The sequence below is a fragment of the Eubalaena glacialis genome, chromosome 3 (assembly GCF_028564815.1).
Source record: "Eubalaena glacialis isolate mEubGla1 chromosome 3, mEubGla1.1.hap2.+ XY, whole genome shotgun sequence".
NCBI classification, from domain to species: domain Eukaryota; kingdom Metazoa; phylum Chordata; class Mammalia; order Artiodactyla; family Balaenidae; genus Eubalaena; species Eubalaena glacialis.
In genome coordinates this window covers 162,399,041-162,420,652 of record NC_083718.1, presented here as the reverse complement: position 1 = coordinate 162,420,652, position 21,612 = coordinate 162,399,041, and the positions used below count along the sequence as shown (strand labels likewise).

General features: G+C 40.4%; 1 protein-coding gene and 1 pseudogene across 1 annotated transcript in view; one reads left to right on the top strand and one right to left on the bottom strand.

Annotated features, from left to right (window-relative positions):
- Nucleotides 1–21,612, top strand: part of SMAP2 (small ArfGAP2) — a 47,429-nt gene that overhangs the window by 21,481 nt on the left and 4,336 nt on the right. Inside the window, exons 2-9 of the mRNA XM_061186731.1 lie at nucleotides 8,290–8,423; nucleotides 9,643–9,728; nucleotides 10,716–10,794; nucleotides 17,505–17,591; nucleotides 18,633–18,714; nucleotides 19,743–19,852; nucleotides 20,656–20,821; nucleotides 21,279–21,595. Coding sequence (XP_061042714.1) covers nucleotides 8,290–8,423; nucleotides 9,643–9,728; nucleotides 10,716–10,794; nucleotides 17,505–17,591; nucleotides 18,633–18,714; nucleotides 19,743–19,852; nucleotides 20,656–20,821; nucleotides 21,279–21,595 — 1,061 coding nt within the window. The remainder of the gene's footprint in view (nucleotides 1–8,289; nucleotides 8,424–9,642; nucleotides 9,729–10,715; nucleotides 10,795–17,504; nucleotides 17,592–18,632; nucleotides 18,715–19,742; nucleotides 19,853–20,655; nucleotides 20,822–21,278; nucleotides 21,596–21,612) is intronic.
- LOC133088693 (polypeptide N-acetylgalactosaminyltransferase 1-like) lies at nucleotides 14,458–16,472 on the bottom strand (annotated as a pseudogene).

The window sequence follows — 21,612 nt, the reverse complement described above, 5'->3', positions numbered from 1 at the left end:
ATTTTGGCCTCATGGTTCCTTAAAATGTTTGTACTTACAGAGGTTCAAAGTTACTGTTTATTGTTATTTTGGAATAGGGAACTAGGTGAATTCTCTTTTGTGTAGATGGAAATAGGCTGATAAACATACCTCTTAATAGCCCTACTTAATTTCTCCAAGATGCCACTGGTGTTTATGTGTATTCTTCTTTGTAGTGAATCAAGGGTTGAAGGAATATAATGAGTGGAACTGAGGTACCTAGCGTTAGAATTGTTCTTAAAACAAATACTGCTGCTGCTTCGCTTTGATTCTCGAATTTCATGCTGGAGTTAATGACAGGCCAAGTTCAGGAGAAATTTGCCTCTATTTTCAAATCAGAATGTGTTGATGGAGGTTCTTCCTTATGTGTCTGTCACGTTTAAACCAGCTTTCAGTGCCAATCATAGGCTCCATGAACTGAATTTGATTTCATATTTTTAGATTCATCAAGATCTAACATCTTCAGGGAATTCCCTGGAGGTCCAATGGTTAGGGCTCCGTGCTTCCCCTGCAGGGGGCACAGGTTTGATCCCTGGTCGGGGAACTAAGGTCCTTTATGCCTCATGATGCGGCCAAAAAAAAAAAAAAAAATGACCTAACATCTTCATAGATTATCTCACGTTGTACCTTTAGAACCACTGAATTTCAAGCAGGAAGGGACATGAAAATTTCCTACAAATCAGCCAGTAGAACAATGGTACTAGAAGGGACTTTACAGCTCATGGTTTACCCCACCCACTGTGCAGGGATCATTTCTCCACCATCCCTGAGAGTTGATCATCCAGCCTCTTCTTGAACACTTGCGCTTACTAGGATTCCACTGTTTCTGGATATGCTGCATTTGTTTTCACACAACCTTAATTATTAGTTAGGAAATTTTTCCCCAGAGTGTGCCCAAATCAACTTCTATTCACTGGTGCTACCTCTGCCTTTGGAGCCTCACCAAAGTAACCTAATCCCTTTTCTGTGTAATATCTTTGCCTTGAAAGTGTTTGAAAAGTTCTTCTCCCTTCATTTTGCAAAACAGAAAAAAATTGTATGCCTTTTATCTTGTTAATTGACGACTTCATTTAACAAATACTTATTTTGTATGTACTACTTGCAAGTATTGTGGTAAATGTTTGGGATAAATGATGAAGGGACAAGGTCCTTGCCTTCCAGAGCTGATAGTCTATTTAAGGCAAGAGAGTCTCATAAACAACTAACTGTAATAAGATATTAAGTATTGGAAGAGCAAAGCATGCAGTGGACTCTTAGCCATAGCAAAGGTCAAGATTTATTCCCTTGACGGCCTCACAGAAAGAGGTGACATTAGACTAGATTTTGAAGTTTTTGAGCAGGGAATGGAGGAGAAAGCCATTTCAGGTAGGAAGAAGGTGTAGGCAAAGAGGCGTGAGTCATGACATTTTTCAGAATGATGACTTGCTCATCCTGTGTAAAGCACGGGCTCTTAAAGGGCTTTATTATCATGCTAAGGAGTTTCAACTTATCTTGCAGCCAGTAAGGAGCCATGGATGGCTCTATTGTTTTGTTTTTAAAATACCTGTACTGTTTTTTCTCATTACAAAAGTAATACAAGTTCATTGCAAACAATTCAGAGAGTATATAAAAAAATAGGAAAATAAATATTTCACAATCCCACTACCCAGAAATAATAGCTTTTAATATTTTACATATATTCTTCTAGACATTTTTTTCTGTGCATACATATACATTTATTCACATTCTTAAACAAAAATGGTTTGATTTGTTCTGTTTATACTGTTTAAAATTGTATTTTATAATTAATATAACATGGACATGTTTCTATATTAAATAAAGAGCTACAATTTTCTTTTCCCTAACTGAGTAGTGATATCATAGTTCTTTTATGGAATCTGTTGATGTTTTTTGTTGGAACATTAATATATTAATGAACATTCTTAATATATTTCTTTGTGGACTTGACCTGTTGTTTCCCTGATGAATTCTTACAGCGGGGGTGGGTGGTGTTCAAAGGATTTACTTACTTTTAATTAATTTTTAAACAAATTTTGCCTCCCTGCTGTGTGCGAGGAACTGTGCTGTGTCCTGGGAATGTAACAGTGAACATCACAGATCTGCCTGCTCTTGTGGCACTTATAGTTTAGTGGAAAAGACACGTTCAGCAATCACACAAATAAATATATGATAAAATATGGTACAACTTAGAAAGAAAAAGTAAAGGGTAAAATAAATGAAAGTTTATAACCTTTGAAAAGTCCTTCTTTTTAGAGGTATATACCAAAGTATATACAGATTGAATGGTATGATATTTGGGATTTGCTTCAAAATATTCCAAGGTTGGGAGTTGAGTGTGTGGGAGTATAGCTGAAATAAGACTGGCCAGAGGTTGATAATTGCTGAAGCTGCTGGTTAATTATGCTCGGCTTTTGTGCGTTTGAAATTTTCCATAACGAAATGTAAAAACCAGAAGAAAAGATGGAAGAGAGAATATAATCTGGTTTAGATTGGGGGACCAAGGAAAGGCTCCTTTGAGGAAGAAGCTTTTCAGCTGAGACCTTCATGATATATAGGAGTTGACCAGGCTACAAGGGGTGGATAGTGGTTGGGGAAGGAGCTCTTTAGGCAGTGAGAGCAGCGTGTACAAAGGCCAGAAGCCCTAAGTAAAGAACATGTTGGTGTTTTGAGGAAATGAAAGAAGGCTGGCGTGATTGGAGTTGAGAAGCTGGGGAAGTAGCCATGGGCCAGATCATGTAAGACCTTGGAGACCACGTTAAGGATTTTGTTCTTTAATCCAACAGTGACAGAAGGCAGGCTTCCCTAGAAAGGTTTTAAGCAGCTGAGTGACAAGGTCACTTTTGCTTCTTTAAGAGCTCAAGCTGACTTTTGCAGAGAATGGTTTTGGTTTGGTGTTGGAGGAGAAGGGAACGTAAAAGCGGAGAGAGACATTAATTAGGAGGTTATTGCACTAGTCCAAGAGATCTGGTGAGTTTGGATTAGAGAAATAGTGTTGCAGATGGAGAGAGGAGATACTGATTTGAGAGATATTTGGTCTTGGTGATGGTGTAGATATGGCGGTTGAAGAAGACAGGTATAAAAAATGATGTATAAATTTCTGACTGCTGCGTTTGAACGGATGGAAGTGTAATTGATTAAGATGGAGAAGAATGGAGGAAGAACAGGTTTTGTGGCAAGAGATTGAGAGTTCAGTTTGGAATATGCCATTCAGAAAATTAGCACCAATTTACATTTTCACCTCTATATTTGAGACTACATGAAAAGTTTACATTTGGGGGCCTGATCTGTACAGATTTGTGTTTTAGAGAGATTATTCTGGTGGGAGTCTGTTTAGTTGTTAGTCTGTGAGCTCTTTGAAATAGGGAATTTCATCTTCATTGTCTCTGCCTTTGTATTCCTGGTACCTAGCAGGCAAAGTGCTTGGCACATAGTAGGTACTCAATAAATAATATTAAAAGAATGAATGCTTAATACAACATTGTAAATTAACTATATTTCAATAAAAATATTTAAAGAAGAGCTAACAAAAAAATCTTATGCCCATTTAAAAAAAATGAATGCTTATAGGTGAGATATGAGAAGGTCTAGGTAGAAATGGATAGATTCTGGGAAAGTTTCCAAGGTAGATTCAACAGGGCTTGGATGGAAGATGGAAGAGAATTTCTCTCCCTTCCTTGACCCTTCCTGCTGAAGAGCTTTTCAACAGCTCCAAGATGCTGGCAGGTCTAACTTATGGGTATCCATTGATTTAGCAATGCTTTTTTTCCCCCCTTAACATTTATTTTTTGGAACTCCATAGGTTAGAGATCAACAAGTTGTAATTATTATAATAGTAGCTTCAAGCTATCTGTAACTCTAGTTCTCTTCTCTCTGCTGATTTCTCAAGCCCAGAACCCTCCTAGGCCTAGTAGCTCTGGTGATGGGGGAAGTTTCAGCAGCAAGAAAAATTTGCAGCTGGGCATCAGTAGTTAACTCGGTTATGTAGAAGCCATCCAGTAGTTGAATGTAAATTGGATTTATTTATATGCTTTCCATTTTACAAATGGAGAAATAAGCCCTGGAGAATCTTGTCAAAAGGCATGTAACTAGTCAGTGTAAGCCCAGATTTCCCTGATACTGGGCTGGTACTTACTAGAGCTGATTTCTTGACAGATTAGCCAAATCCATATACTTCCTTCATTTTTACTGATCCCTCATTGCAGAGTGATTATTTGTTAATTTTAATATTGCTTAATGCTTCCTGAGCCTGCTTGTAGGCCCCTGATGAATATGTTCACTTAGCCATGACCTTGCTCTTATGTTGTGCTAATCACTACCAGTTTATATTGCTGTCTATCGTCTTTGCTTTCAAAATGGTTTGAAATATTGCCTCTCAGAGTCTCTTTCCATTTTCAACTTCAAAATGGTATCTTTTATATTTTCTCCCTGGTTGCCATGGCCAATGTGTATGGAACAATTGGATTATCTTTGCATGTATCCCATGTTTAAGTAGGCTGGCCTTGTAGCAACAGTATCAGGTACTGTGGAATCCAGGCACATCAGATGGCTGTCAGCTTCCCACCTTCCTCTGTGTGTGCAGTGGAGGCGTGTATGGACACCAGGGCAGGGCGGGGGCGTATAACAGAAAAGGGGAACAGCTGGGGGTTTAAATAGTATATTCTCAAGGAATATTTTGAGGGAGATAAAAGAAGCTGCTTAAAATTTCATGTTTTCTAGAAGACTTTGAAACTGTATCGAGGGTAAGTTTCTTTCTGCTCTTCAGTCCGTTGATTTTGATTCTGACGTTTTAGGACTAGAACTCACATTCCTGTCTAACAAGCAGCATTCTGTGGTGTTGCATAGTGTTGGTTTATACATATGAATTCGTTAACATGCTCTTATCGGACTTCCCTGGTGGCGCAGTGGTTAAGAATCCACCTGCCAATGCAGGGGACACAGGTTCGAGACCCGGTCGGGGAAGATCCCACAACCGCGGAGCAACTAATCCCGTGCACCACAACTACTGAGCCTGCGCTCTAGACCCTGCGAGCCACAACTACTGAGCCCACGTGCCACAACTACTGAACCCACGTGCCACAACTACTGAAGCCCGCATGCCTAGAGCCTGTGCTCTGCAACAAAGAGAAGCCACCGCAATGAGAAGCCCGCGCACCGCAACAAAAAGTAGCCCCCGCTCGCCGCAACTAGAGAAAGCCCAGGCGCAGCAACGAAGACCCAACGCAGCCAAAAATAATTAAAAAACAAAACAAAACATGCTCTTATCATGAAGGAGATGAATGGGAAATGGGTTCCAGAAATCTCATTCTATACCATGTTCTTATATGTAGCTCTCTTTTATTATTACCCCTCCATATTCTCAGCACTGTGAGGTGAATATTATTGTACACATTTTGTAGATGAGGAAACTGGGGTTTAGGAAGCTTAAGTATCTCTCTGAAGGTCACACAGCTAATCATTGATGAAGCTGACCTTCGAAATGTAAGTTTTTTTCTGGCTGCAAAGATTATGCTTTTAATAACAACACAATTTTCCCATATTTTCAGCCATATAAGTATCTCTCCTGTGTTTTCATTTTTCCAATTTCAGAATCCTTTATGGAGCATGCAGTTATTGATTAATAAATCTAGTGGCTTAAAACTAAAGGAGGCTGAGTGTCTGAGATAGAACTGTCTGTATTTCACTGGGAAAAGGTTGTAGGAGGGATGTGGGAGGGGGAGCAGAGAAGGCTTCCTCTGACCTTTCATGAAAATTTTATTGCCTGTGTTTCTATACTGAGGCCTTGTTAGTGGCTCCAGAATATCAGGATTTAGTCTTGTATTCCTCCGAGGCAAAGAAACGTTAAATACTCTGGAACGGGATCTGGAGAAATTCCACAGTTGTGACAGTAGCTTAGATGTTTGGGAATCATCTTCTCCAGACTTAGGGTCAGGAAGCAAATAGCATAACATTCCACAGGTAACTTTTTACTTTTTAATTTTATTTTTGGCTGCGTTGGGTCTTTGTTGCTAAGCACGGGCTTTCTGTAGTTGTAGTGAACAGGGGCTACTCTTCATTGCGGTGCACGGGCTTCTCATTGCGGTGGCTTCTCTTATTGCGAAGCACGGGCTCTAGGCGTGTGGCCTTCAGTAGTTGTGGCTCGCGGGCTCTAGAGCGCAGGCTCAGTAGTTGTGGCGCATGGGCTTAGTTGCTTCCTGGACCAGGGATCGAACCCGTGTCACCTGCATTGGCAGGCAGATTCTTAACCACTGCACCACCAGGGAAGTCCCACAGCTACCTTTTAATTAGTGTTTTTGGCTTCTGATTTTGTTAGCGAACAAATATAATGTAACTATCTTATGAGTTCTAGAATCTAGAGCAAAGGGAAAATGGTAAAGAAACATGAAATATTAACTTTTGGTCCCATTTTAAATCCTGTATAATTTAGATTTTATCTGAGTTCCTTTATGAAAACTGTAACCCAAAATAGACATACAGCACGCTAAGGAACCTCATTCACATCTATTTAGGTTTTCTGTTTTGTGTTTATGTTAACTCCCACTGAAAGAAGTGTGTGGATCATTTGTGTGTTTATTGGCTACATAGCAGATCTACTGTGCAAATCTGTCTGGGGATTTGAAGGGACTGAAGGTCTTTTTAGAAGATAAATCTATCTGAGCCTAGCAAGAGTAGAGCAGTAAGAGGGTATTGGGATAAAATTTCAGGCCGAGAACACCACCTGGTGGTTATAAGGAGGACTTGAGCCTTCTGTATTTGTAGTTTTTGCCATAGTATCAGTAATATCTTTGTCCAAAAATTACATTCTTACTTATCATAATTGCGGATTCAAATTTCTAAGAATAATTTTCTGCCATATGATTCTAGCATTCCCTTATTAAAACTGCTGCCAAAACCCTTAGACCAACCAAACTATTATCTGTGTCCAGCAGAATTGAAACCTCATGTCCTTTGTTGCTCCAAATGCAGGTCCTGTTTATCTCTGTAGAAAATCAATTAGTGTCTTTTCACCTCTTTATCAAAACCTCTAACTTTGACATCATGCTTCTTTTATGTGGTAAATTTCTGCTTAGTGGAATGATGGCAGAGGAAATATTAGTGATTTTTCAGCAAGTGTTTGGCAGGTGTCATATAAAACTAAGTCAGTTTTATCCTGTATAAAAATTATGAAGAAGAGTTTGAAAATTTCCCAGAGTGATTATTAGGGTGAGCAAAGTTGGCAGGGGATGGGAGATTATGTAACAGAATTTTACTGAAATACATATCTGAGATATCTTTTTTATTGCTGTAAGTATCTTTATTATTTGACAATCGTGAATCTAAATAATTCTGTAGTTGGGTAAAGTAGGGACATCAGCCCGAGGGGAAAGGATCCTATTAAGTGAATCTGGATGCATATTTTATAGGCCTGGTTGGGAGGGGAAGATAAACAAAGTTTTAAATTTCAGGCTGAGCCTTGAGCTGGCATGGCATGTCTGTATCTTTTTTCCTAGTAGGAAAACTGAATCCAGGTCTCACTACCATTGAAATGTTTCTTGAGGGAGGGCTGTTCGTTTAAGATACTAAATAGAATGTGACATGACTTCCCATTGTTCTCCTGGGATTTTAAAAAACCATGAGTAACAGTATTATAATATTTGCATTTCAACACTCATATTATCAGACACTGTAAAAAGCTGCTCCATACTCAAATGCCCACACATTATATAATCCCATTTATATGAAATGTCCAGAATTGGCAAATCTACAGAGAAAGTAGATTTGTGGTTGCCTGGGGCTGGGGTGGGGGGAAGTTGGGAGGAAATGGGGAGTGCTTGCTAATGGGCTTGAGATTTCTTTTTGGGGTGTACACCATCACCAGAATTAGATAGTGGTGATGGTGTACAACTGTCTGAGAATACTGAAAACCACTGTATTGTACACTTAAAAAAAATTTAAACTTAAAGAAAGCTGATTCTTGGAGGAATGAACAAAACCAATTTTTTAAAGAAAGGTGATTATGGGAATTCCCTGGCGGTCCAGTGGTTAGGACTCAGCACTTTCACTGCCAGGGCCTAGGTTCAATCCCTGGTTGGGGAACTAAGATCCTACAAGCTGCACAGCACAGCCAAAAAAATTAAAATAAAATCTAAAAAAAAGTTTTTTAAAGATGATTGTGGTAACAATTCTCTCACTTATGTTCTAGCAGAAATGTTGTCTGATAATCTAAATATTCCACTTTGGGTCTTGAATGTTGTTTTAATTTGTACTTTATTGCCCTGTTCCTGACCTCCACAGGACCACGATGGGCCTCCTGGAACATTGGTGTGTTCATCTGCATTCGATGTGCTGGAATCCACAGGAATCTCGGGGTGCACATATCCAGGGTAAAATCAGTTAACCTCGACCAGTGGACCCAGGAACAGATCCAGGTATTTACACAGCCCAAGAGTGAGTCAACTGCTCCCATACTTCCATGTAAAAGTAGTTCCGGATGAATTTCAGTCAAACTGGGCATAAAGGCGAAGGTAAAGGAAAGTTTAGTTGTTAAACACTTATGTCACATTTAACATTTTTAATCTTTATATTTAAGACACAAGTTATTCTACTTATATTTTGCTTCCTTCAAAGCACAAAGAGTCTATGGATTAGGACCCCATGGATCCATGAAGGTATAAAGGGGGATCCTTGGATTATTTTCTAAGGGCCTTGGCATTTGCAGATCTAACGTTTATAGTTTTAGATACTCACTTAAAAAAAGAAAACCTTCCAACACATAGACTTATAATAATGTTTTATTGCAGAAATGCATATATGAATCTTGCTTGCTGTTAGGTTGGTGGGCTGGGCATGAGACACTTAAGTTAGTGAGTCCAGCCTGGCCCAAGAGCTGCACCTTGATGTGGCTTCATTGTTCTATATTCTCTTCCTGCATTGAAACTTGTTAAAGTAATTTAAAAAAATTTTTTTTCCTTTGTTTGGGGGGAAAGAGGCTCCAAAGAAAACCAGTTGCTAAAGTTGGTGTTAGACATAAGAGGTTATTCTTAACAGAAAATGGCTTTAGAAGTTACTTTAGATTATTTTTATGGATTCACTAAAGGACTAAAAGGTTAGTTATATTTTCCAGTTACACTTTACTGCATCTTATGAAGGAAATTACATGCCATGGAGGTATTTGGGAATTTGAAGATTTTTTAAAATCTTGGAATTTCTCTCTCACAAGTGTTAAGGAGTCTTTCAAAAGCCTAATGAGAAACACATTTATTGGTAATACAGCGGAATAGGTTAATTACTGCTATAAACTCAGAATTGTATTTGTTCCTGATTATTGCCTGCCAAGTAGACATTTTGATTGGCAGTTATGTCTTGGACTTTGAAATGGGATCTTGAATTATTATTGAATTAAATGTATCCTGTCAGACAAATCTTTCAATAAAAGGAGGAGGGGTGGCAGGAAAGACAGCTGTGAAAGTAAATGGTTGGGAGTAGAGCAGAGAGAATCATGGATTGGAAATCAGAATACAGGTTTAAATCTCGGTTCTGCCACTCCCTAGGTTGGTTCTTCAATTGTAAAATGGTACAATTGGGTGAGAAGTTTTTCAGTTCTTTCCTGATGTGACATTCCTTGTTTCCACATCTTTTTTATTGCAGTGCATGCAAGAGATGGGGAATGGAAAGGCAAACCGACTTTATGAAGCCTACCTGCCTGAGACCTTTCGGCGACCTCAAATAGACCCGTATCTTTTCTGGAGCAACTCAGAAGGCTGAGTGGTTTTTTTGGTGTTTTGGGAGAGTCACACAAGACTCAGAACCCATGATCTGACTGGGCCATATTTATATGTGGATTAGTCGAAGTCTGGCTTTTCCTCCCTCCTGCAACCAAGACACATAGGAAGTCCACGTATACTTTCTAATGTCAGAATGGTGGTGTCACATGGGGAAGACTTGTTCAGGAATTAAGACTGCAGTGGTTCACTGTGAATTCTTCCATAAAGTGACATCTCCAATAATTTTTGGATCTCTGAAACCATTGTTTGATAAAAAGAATAGTTTATTGTGCTATGTTGAGTTAGCAAAACTGCCATTCATTTTTAACACCTTTTTATGTCCTAGCTCAAAGAATTAATTGTTGTTGACCAGTTAATCCATAACTTTCTTCCCCCATCCCCTCCAAAGGAGATAGCACCCAGCTCACAAAACCAAACCCCCTGAACTCAGTGCTTCTCAAAATGTGGTTTGTAGACCATCTTATTAGAGTTTGCTTTTGGTGGGTGCAGGTGGAACCTGTTAAATGCAGATTTGGGGCCCTGCAGAGGATCCACTGATCAGAATCTGGCAGTGGGGCACAAGAGGTTATAAGGGGCACTCGGGTGCCTTTGTTTAAGACTTGTTGACTTAAGGGCTTTAAAATAGGTAATTGACTGCTTTACCTGTATTCTAGAATAGCCACAGGCTCCACTGATGTCAAAATGAAGATTGATCCCATTTTCTGCTATCATTACTCTGAAGGAAAATCCTAGGAAATGGTGATTCCCTGCAGTACCCACGAAGGAGGCATTTAAAGGTTTTGGTCAGGGAAACCCCACGTGAAGAGACAGGAGCCATGTGGGGAAACCAGGCAGGAGGGAGAGAGGAGAATGATGTTCCATGGGATACCAATTGACCTTTTATAGTCATTCCATGAGAAAGATTTGTTTGATTTATCCTTAATAAGCTTTCTGCAGAGCTGTCGAGGGATTTATTCGAGATAAATATGAGAAGAAGAAATACATGGACCGAAGTCTGGACATCAATGCCTTTAGGGTTGGTTGTAAATCTTTCAAGTTTTGTTCATAATAAATAATTTGCTTATTAATCAGCCCAGGTGGGAATCTGAAGAACAGCTACCAAAATACTCTAAGACCATAAAGAAAAAAAAAAAAAGTAGAAAAAAGCCAGCTATAGAATCAAGACCATGAGGTATCATGGAGCAAACTTTTGCCGCAGGGATGGACCAACCATCAGTGAATTCTTTACCTTGATTTGGATTTAGATGTTAGTGATTCCCAGCTCCAAATTCTTCAGATGGACATGTTGGGCATACTAGATCAAACAGAATAATATGTGTGTGTATGTATATACGTGTGTGTGTATGTGTGTGTGTGTGTGTGTGTGTGCATTTTTTTGCTGTAAATGCAGTCAACAAAATTAGGTGTAATTAAAGCACCAGAGTTTCCTTCAGTTTGACCAGCATATTATTTCCAGTGTGTCGACAGACTGCCAATGGGACCCTTGTTCTTGAGAGGGGGTTTTAGGAGACTCCCAGTTGCCAAATACACTTTTCATCCTAGGCGTGTAGTTAGAGTCTGAAATACAGTGTATGATAACTGGACAAGTAAAACATACAGGAGGAAATACAACACGGTTTCTGGAAGAAGAAAATATGCCTGACTAATGACAACTAGAGAGGAACCAATAAATATGGCTATTTAGACCTTCAAAAAGCCTTTGACAAGACTCTATAGTAAATTTGCTTTGGAATAATTGACTGTTTCTCTAACCAAGGAATTATGGAGAATATGGGATTCTCCAGTTCTAGCCAAGGACCTATCTAGCTATCCTCTATCTTCTATCTGTTGTTTATTTTAATGGAAGATGTACTAGCCAGTGAAATCATTAAGTTTACACAGGGCTCTAAGCCCTTCCAGGTAATTTAAAGTCAAGCTAATTGGAATCAGCTCCAGACTGATCTTTTGAGCTTGTGTGAAAAGGAACACTAACTGGGAGGTGAATTTCAATGTAGGCAAGTGCAGGGTAATACGTGTAGTTAGGTAAAGATAATTCCTTCTCAACTTAGTATGAAGGACTCTTACCTCACAGTCATCCAGAAAAGGGACCTGGAAGTTATTGTAACTGTCCCAAGAAAGAATTAACCCAGTGTACAGCTACGGCTTGGATGGCATCATCAAAAAGGGTTTGAAACCAAAGCACAAATGTTTCCTTTCATTTGTAGAAAACTATGGTCTGTCTGCTTAGCTCTATTCATTGTACCAGAACATATGAAATCAGATGAGGTCAGAAAAAGGTATCTGAGATAATTCAGAAGGTGGGAGAAGAGGAAAGAGTAGCTATATGGAGATAGATAGTGTTCATTCGTAATTAGGTTGCTGGTGTACCATACCCATGAAAGCAGCCTGTTTTACTCACTGAATGTTTTCATTTAGGAAGGAAATATTTCCTATGTGCCAAAGAGCTATTTCAAACTTTTTTATTTGATGTACTTAGATTTTTAAAAAATATGCTTGCAAAGATTTATATGCCAAGAATTAATATTTGCTAAGTGAAGGCATTTATTATCAAATCTAAAAGAAACTGGCTTTGTTAATTAAAGAGTATTCTTTTTAAATGGACAGATAAGACATTTTTAACTTCAAGAAATAAAGTGTTCTGTATTAAAGCATTACACTATGCATGAAACAGACATAGCTGCGTGTGTTCTTCATGATTATAATACCACTTTATAGATAATATGAAAGTTAAAGTGGAAAATCCATGCCTACTCTTATCTTTACTAATGATTATCATTTTGGTGTGTTCCCCCATTTTTTCCCTACTTTTTGGAGGTGTAATTACAATACAGTTATATAGAATGTCTCCTTTCACTCGACTTAACACATCATTTTTTTTTGTAACATTACTTGTTAGTTTTCACAACTTGTAATTGTTGAATCTTATTCAGTGAGTAACTAGATCACAGTTTATTTTACTATTCTCCCCTGTGGCATAAAGGTTAAGTTTTTCTTCAGCATATAAAATTCTGGGATGAAGTTCTTGGTATATATAACCTTTTCCATGTTTTGGATTATTTTCTTAAGATACATTACAAAATATCGTATTATCTAGGGCAAAGGGTTTCAGTATTTGTCTCTTCGTACTTTTGCCAATATACCTTCTAGAAGTTGTGCTATTTTATACTGTCTTCTCAGCATTGGGTAAGAGTGGTAGTTTTACTCAATCCCTACCAATACTAGATATTATTATTAAGATTTTTCTCCCTCAAGAAGTGCTTTTTTTTTTTTTTTTGGCTATGCCTTGCAGCTTGCGGGATCTTAGCTCCCCAACCAGGGATCGAACCTGGGCCCTCAGCAATGTAAGCGCAGAGTTCTAACCACTGGACGTCCAGGGAATTCCCCCCAAAATGAATTTTAAATTTCACTTTTTGATGATGAGCAGGGCTGACCATTTTTCATGTGTATGCTATACTTCCTTTTTTTTTTTTAGTCAAATTTTATTTTTAAAAAAAGCAGCATTTCGACATTACAATTCAAGAACCTAATGTAAATATGCACTTGACAATGAAGCACATCTGAGTATGGAGTGAAAAAAGTTTTCCAAAAAACCATCAAACGTATCATCTCCAAATACCCAAATAATAAATCACTTCTACAGGCCTTTTGTTGAGTGGAATCATAAACAAAGAACAGAAGATTTATTGCTGTGAAAACAAATCTGTAGTACAGTAGTATGAATCTTGGGTATTAAGCATAATCAGTTGAATCAAGTTAGGAAGTTGAAAATCTAATAAGAAATTTGTGTGTATGAGATAAAGTCTATAAGCCAGTTGACCCAAGAGCAACTGAGATATCAAACTTGTTCAGTGAGACCAGACATTATTTTAAATCTCCATATTTTGAAGGAAATTAAAAATTACAATTCCAACAGCCCACAAACTAAATAAAAAAAACTGTAGAAAGCAATTAAAACTATGTTCAAAGAGCCACTTTTTCAGCTCAATTTCAGCACCCCAAGGGAAAAGAAAAGCATCCATGACTATCACAGATGAAAACAGAATGAATGTCATCGGAATCAGTTATTTTTCCCCACTGAGGTATAAAATCTATATAGAAATTTGATACTGTACTATAACAAATGGTACTTCTCATAGTTCTGTTTTAATTTCCTTTAAACCCTGTTTAATATAGTTTTTTTTAATTGTTGTAAAAATGTTTTCATGATTCTGAATCTGATTCCAGTTCTTTTTCATTTATTTTTATATCAATATTTAATACACTGGCTACCAGTTCTAATCAGAAAAAAAATCTTGGACGTCTCTTCATTATAAAAGCATATTCAGCAGAAATTACTGATATGCAAGCAAACCATAAAAGGTTCAGCTCTCTGGAAATCACATTTTCGTAGATTGTTTCAGTCTGAATATTCTTTACAATGATTCTTGTTGGAAGACTCTTCCAATCTTGTAAACATCAGTGTGCACAGTCTCGCTACTACGTAGTTTCATATCCTTGGACAGGAGGGCCAGTTCACAGCTAGTGAAAGTGAGAGCAGTCTAAGTTTTAATGGCTGATAAACCCTACATCCTACAGGAGGAAAGCACTTTTCCTTTTTTGCTACTTAAGAATGTAGCAGAAATGGATGCTGAGGTAGCCCAGTCAATCCTTATTTTTTTCTTTTTTTGTAAATTTGGTCTCAGAATATTTCTGGAAGGGTGACATTTCGAAGAAGCCACTGCTGGGACTGGCTTCCATTGCAGTCTCTAATGCTGGGCACCTGGCTGTCCTCTTCCGTGGCTTTATCTAGGCACTGATTACTGTTCACATGCTGCAGGGTTAATTTCACCGGGTCATACTCCTAAAGTTGGTTGCCTTTTAGGTGGTGGCATTTGAGCGTTGTGACTGGGCCATTAAGTTTGGAGACACCCAAGCAAAGGTCATCTGTTCTAATTTCTTTGTTGGCAGTGTAAGAGAAAACCTGATTACCTCCCATACGGTGACAGTTAAAAATTCCAACTTTTTCATTCTCTTTTCTAGCCATGTTATCCAGACACTGATTTGTTTCCACATTTCATATCTCTCCCAAAGAGAAATAGTGATGTGGAATCTGAGAATTGGCATAAATATTCTCTAGGTACCAAGAGAAAGGTCTGCATTGGAGTTTGCATCTTAGACCAAGTCTTGGTGATATATCTCCATAATCTACCTTTGTAACACCTGGAGAAATTATATAGAAGAAATGCTTGAATTCATCCATCCACACTTCTGCAAGTCATCTGTTATTTTTATGGATAATCTGCCCTGTGCCTCCTGGAAACATGTAGGGTATAGCTTTCTGAAACACATGTCCAACATGTGAGCAAGTAACAATCTCCAAAGTTCCTCCACACTGCCAAATCCTAAAGGAAATTTCTAGGTTTTCTCCTCCCCAAATATCCATTCCAGCATCATATGTTCCAATTTCCTGAAAGTAATCTCTGTCTATTGAAAAAAGGCCTCCTGCCATTGTAGGTGTTCTCACAGGAAGAGTTCGATCACCTTTCCTTCTGTCCATTTCTCTTTGGGGAACAGGATACCAGTGAAAATTGAGCTTCCAGTTGAATCCACCATAGGTCATGTCAGAACCTGCCATGTACTCAAAAGTATCATCACTGATCACATCAGTGATAGGATAGTCCACTGTCTTCCTGTCATGTTTGATCCTGGCTAAGAGAGGCTCCAGCCACCCCACTGTACACTCACAGTGAGCATCTAAAAAGGTGACCACTTGGCCTTTAGACACTGCAGCTCCTTTTAACCTAGCTCTGATCAATCCAGAGCATGGCTTCATTCGAATTACATGAACTGGTAATTTAATTTTTTCACATAACTCTCTAGAGGTCTTTTCAAAAAGTCTCTTTCACTGGCATCATCTACTAGAACAATTTCTTCTAGCATGTGTCTTGGTGAGCGATTAATGACACTATGGACAGTTCGCAGAAGTGTGCTCCAAGCCTCATTGTGGGAAACAATCACCACACTTGTTGTGATAATATTCCTTGTATCCAGGAACATTATCTAGATACACCTTTGTTTTACACCCTTCTAACCTAACATCTGGTAAAGATCTGTTGAGTGCAATCATCTCACTTGCCGTTAAATTGAACTGATTGATTTTATCCTTTTTTTAAAAAAAATAAATTTATTTATTTATTTTTGGCTGTGTTGGGTCTTCGTTTCTGTGCGAGGGCTTTCTCCAGTTGCGGAGAGCGGGGGCCACTCTTCATCGCAGTGCGCGGGCCTCTCACTATCGCGGCCTTTCTTGTTGCAGAGCACAGGCTTCAGACGCGCAGGCTCAGTAGTTGTGGCTCACGGGCCCAGTTGCTCCGCAGCATGTGGGATCTTCCCAGACCAGGGCTCGAACCCGTGTCCCCTGCATGGGCAGGCAGATTCTCAACCACTGCGCCACCAGGGAAGCCTGAACTGATTGATTTTAAACATCTCTTTCATCTTTTCTTGATCCTCTTTAGGAATGACGACTGGTTTCCCCATTTCTCCAGGACTTTCATGAGGCTTTTGTACTGGCTCTAGAACATCCCCAGCAGGAAGTCCTCTCTCTTTTTTTTCATCACATTTGTTGCATTCACTGAAGTAAAACAGCAGGAACATATCCAAGAGTACCCAAATCAAGGAGGTGGCTAGGACCACCTTGCAATACGCAAAATTTCTCATGGCACTTTAAGTCAAATGCAAAATTTTAAAATATATATAAATATACAAAGATCATGAAAATTATTCCAATCCAGTTTCATCAGAAATCACGTTCATAACCTTGGTCCGCGCGGCAGCGGCGGCGGCGGCGGCGGCGGCGGGCGCTCCTCGGGGCCGGCCCGGGCGGTCGCGGCGCGGTCCCGTGGGCCGCAGCGCGGGCGCTACTGTCGGTCCGCCGCGCCGCCTCCTCGACCACTGCCTGCGGCTCCCCGGGCGGGCCCGACGCGAGCCCCGCCTCCGCCGCCTATACTTCCTTTTATATGCCTGTGTTCTTGTTTACTTTGTGGCTCTGTTATGCATTTAGATTTCTTTTGATGATAAAAATGTGACCAGGAACAGTATAATCTGTGCAAGTATTATGAAACTGCCTCTGAAAGTAACAAAAACTGAGAAAGACTTTCTAATATTCTGGTTTTGATGTGCTTTTTGGTTTTATACAGGTGATGCATTCAGGACACCCTAAAAGGGATACTTGAATCCTTTTACTCATTTTTGCCTTATTTTCTTGGTTTTTGTTTTTCTAATCTTTAAGCTTGGTTTATTTTCTTATTTTTAAAAAAGGAGATGAAGAGGGAGAGAACTTTTGATGGAAGTTAGAAAATCACAAAGGCTGTATGCCGAGTAAGATGAACAGTTTTCACCCCTGTGCCAAGATGAGCAAGTTAAACTAGGGTCAAAAAGGGACAGCAAACCGGTGAAATGGTTTAACCCCTGTAGATAACCCAGTCTGCACACTAGCGGTCATAAGTGTGTTAGACAGAACAAGGAGGGAGGTGCTTAAGAAATTTGAAAAATGCCTCTTGCAGCCTTGAGGCCAGGGTGGAAGAAGCCAACGCTCATGCCCCACACCAAGAACCCCCCGAGTTTGTCAGACTCCTACATCAGATTCAGTAGGGATATTTGTGTCCTTTTGGGCCATTTGAGGTTATAATTTGTTGAACTGTTAGTCACCATGGGGCCTGTTCTTTGTCTTGTTTTGTTAAATCATCATAGAAAGAAAAAGATGACAAGTGGAAAAGAGGGAGCGAACCAGCTCCGGAGAAAAAAATGGAACCTGTTGTTTTTGAGAAAGTTAAAATGGTAAGTGGGGAAGTATGTGTACTGTGTGGGTGGCCTTGTTCACATGGCGTGTTCACATGTGGAGGGGACGGGTGGGGTGGTGTTGATAGCGTATCTCACCATTGCACCTGGGGTTAAAGGGGGGCCACGTTTAGGTTAGATCACCCACTGACATTTCTGCTGCTTTCTCATTGCCTTGTTGCTGCCTGATCTGCTCTGTAACACTTCTTTTGGGGTCCAGATGGGAGCTTAGGAACTGCATCTGTCCCATCTGAGCAAGAGGCACGTTTCAGGGCAGAATGCCAAGGCTCTGTGACACCTTCTGAGCAGATGCTACATTAGTCCTTCTCTCCTTAGACCTTCTTTACCTCGTTCTCCTGTTGTGGTTAAGAACAGTCCAGAAGCCAGGCTATCCTCATCCATTTTAAACCATCCCTTCTTGTATTCTTGCTCTGTCATATGGAAGTAGACACCTTTCTTTTCCCACAGGACATATTGTGGCAGTGGTAGTAGATGCTCCACTATAGGAGTTTAGATTCTAGGGAAAGAGGACTTTTTACTATTTGCTTAAGGAAGAGTCTTCTATCATCATTCTGAATTGCACTGTCTGCAGAACACATTCCTTAGTGATACTGGCATAGTGAATTAGGTAACCTTTAACTGAGCTCCTTTTCGGTATTAAAGGTTTTCTAATCACTGGGAGATGTGTTGGCTCTTGTACCATCAGACACCTGCCTTTATTCTTGGCTTTTCCTGGGACCAGAAACTGCTGCTCCTGTTGGATACCCTGATCTGTGGTTGTCTTGGTTTCAGAAAGATCTGTCTCTTCAGAAAGCCAAATAAGCACAGATGACAGCTTTGTTTTTCACTTTAGGTTTGATTTCTGCACTGTGCCTCCTGACTTGATTTTTTCACACGACGCTTCCTGAGTTGTGTTTCTTTGATAACTCTCTGAATAACAGCAGCCAAGCCACAAGAACCCCTGTGGCTTTACAGCAGAGAGGAGAATAGAAGGTTCAAAAACACCTGCTTATTTCTTTCTGTAACGTATTTTCACCTTAGCCACAGAAAAAAGAAGATCTACAGCTACCTCGGAAAAGTTCCCCGAAATCCACAGCACCTGTCATGGATTTGTTGGGCCTTGGTAAGAGTTAGACTTTTCCACTCCCATAATCATACAAATTTTGATGAATTCTCTGTGATCCTGGGAAGATAGGTAGAGATGGGACTCTTCAGTTGGTGGCTTCATCACTAAGATTGTTCCCTCGTGTTCTTCCTGTTGTTTTACATCTGAGCAGTTGTTCTAAGAGGTGTTTCATTTTTCACTGTACTGTGAAAAATGTACAGTGATAGAGTAGTGGTGGAGCATGGCCTTTGAAGCCAAAGTCCCAACTCTGCCACTTACTATCTATGTGACCTTGGGTAGCTTACTTAACCTCTAAACATTACTTTCCTAACCTATGTAGTGAGGATGATACGAGTCTACTTCAAAGATGATGTTGGAAGGATTAAATGAGATAATGCCTCTAAAACTCTTAGCTCCTTGCCCAGCACAAACTAAGCATTCATTAAACGTTAGCAAGTTTCACTAAACCAGCACCTGTGAGCCCTGCCCCCATCCCTCTCATTTTCCAGGTGCATCCTGTTTCTGAGACGGCCCATTACCTTGTGATCATGATTTTCCTCCAAACTTTTGAAACCCTGAGCTAGTGGTTCTACCCCTTTCAGAAATAGAGCCTATTCTTACCTTTCACAGTACTGATGGCTATACTTTGTTTCAGTCCATTCCTGCTGATTTAGGTTATTGGCTACTTCGGCTTCTAATGTCTATACTTTTCATTTCCCTCTGAAAATGAATCCTACACAGCTTTGCCCCTCAAATAGCCCGAAAGGAGCCAGCCAGCCCCCTTGCGGTGGTGCTAATGTAGCCTTCAAGCCTGGGTTTCTGCTGTCCTTTGCCTGAAAGCTGGGCTACAGGCTTCTCCAGACTGTTCTGGGGAATGTGGGGTGAGGCCTCTTATGAGATGCCCCATCCAAGCTGGGTGGTTCCAGAACATAGATTTCTGGGTCCATGATGGAGCATGTGGGCCTTCGCTGCTTTGTGTCTAGAATAGAAGGAAGGAATGGGCTTAATGAGCAGTGCTATGTTTTAACTTTGATCTCTCTTTCCAGATGCTCCTGTGTCCTGCTCCATTGCAAATAGTAAGACCAGTAATACCCTAGAGAAGGATTTAGATCTTTTGGCCTCTGTTCCATCTCCCTCTTCTTCAGTTTCCAGAAAGGTGAGTCTTGTGGGTGCCTCAGGATTCAAGAGCATTCTGGAAAGTGTGATTTTGATAACTTAATCATGGAACCAAGTCATGCTTCCTTGGTGGAATTGGACTTTGGTTTTCTTGATTCTTCCCTTAACGCTATCATCTGTGTTACAGCCTAAGGTTACTATTCATTCCATGTTGTCTCCTGCCCAAAAAGAGTGGGCCCTTTGAGTGGACTTCTGTTGAAGGTGTGTCAGGTTGTAAAGACTGATCCTGTAGGTCAGCTCCTCAGCCTGAGTTATTGCCAGAGAGTTTGTAAGTAGGAAAGACTTGAAACCTTTAATGGCTACCATTTGTGGAACACCTGCTGTGTACAACAGGCACAGTGCTAGGTGATTTTCTATCTCATTTTGTATATTTCATTTATGATTTAAAATACTCACCACAACCCTGCAAAATGGATCTTTTATAGATGAGGAAATGTTAGTTCAGAAAAGTTAATGTGACTAGCTTCTCGTTGCACAACTAGTAAGTGGTGGCACTGGGATCTTAATTCAGTTCTGGATTCATCGGTTGTAGGTCATTTTTATTTGTTTATGTGTTAGTTTTCCACCAAATCACATTGTTTTGCTAAAGAACAAAGAATTGTACCAGAGCTTAACTATCAGGTGTTTCCAGATATTTGTATGGTAAAAGTGTCAGGAAGCTATTAACTCGAGCCACGAACTCTTATTGCAAATGTTAGAAGCGGCAGAGAGATGCAGGAGGTCCTTACAGAGACCCCCATGAGGACCATTCCAATCTCCACCCCCCGCCCTCTTTGCCCTAAGGTTGTAGGTTCCATGCCAACCGCGGGGAGTGCCGGCTCTGTTCCCGAAAACCTAAACCTGTTTCCAGAGCCAGGGAGCAAATCAGAAGAAACAGGCAAGAAGCAGCTCTCTAAAGACTCCATCCTTTCACTCTATGGATCCCAGACGCCTCAGATGCCTGCCCAAGGTAGAGTTCATGGGGGTCATGGCAATGTGCCGGACAGAGACGTGAGGCCTTACATGCAGGAATCATTTGTTGTGACAGGGGCAGTTGCTCTGGGGGCCAGGACATCATACTCCAAATAAACCTGAACATGACATTCCTTGTGAAGCTACCAAGTATCAGGAGATAGAGATTAACGTAACTCAGAGCCATACTTCTGTGGGGTCTGGCATCACAGCTCTGTGAAGTCTGACTCAGGGTCCGGATCTGGACCCTAAAGGGGAAGTGGCTGGGTCAGCAGCCTGCTGGAAGCCATAGCAAGTCTTGTAGGGGCTCTGTCTAACCGTTTTGCTGTGTAAAAGAGCATTCTGAGTTGAGTAATCCTGAGGAATTCTAGCTGGAAAGGAGCAGCCAGTGAGAGTTTGGACTCACCTCGTACGCATTCCTCTTTAACAGATCTGTATGTATGTTTTCTTGGCAGCAATGTTCATGGCTCCTGCTCAGATGGCATATCCCACAGCCTACCCCAGCTTCCCTGGGGTTACACCTCCTAACAGCCTAATGGGGAGCATGATGCCCCCACCAGTAGGCATGGTAGCTCAGCCAGGAGCTTCTGGTATGGTTGCCCCCATGGCCATGCCTGCAGGCTATATGGGTGGCATGCAGGCATCCATGATGGGTGTGCCAAACGGAATGATGACCACCCAGCAGGCCGGCTACATGGCAGGCATGGCAGCTATGCCCCAGACTATGTATGGGGTTCAGCCAGCTCAGCAGCTGCAGTGGAACCTTACTCAGGTAAGCTGCTCCATTTC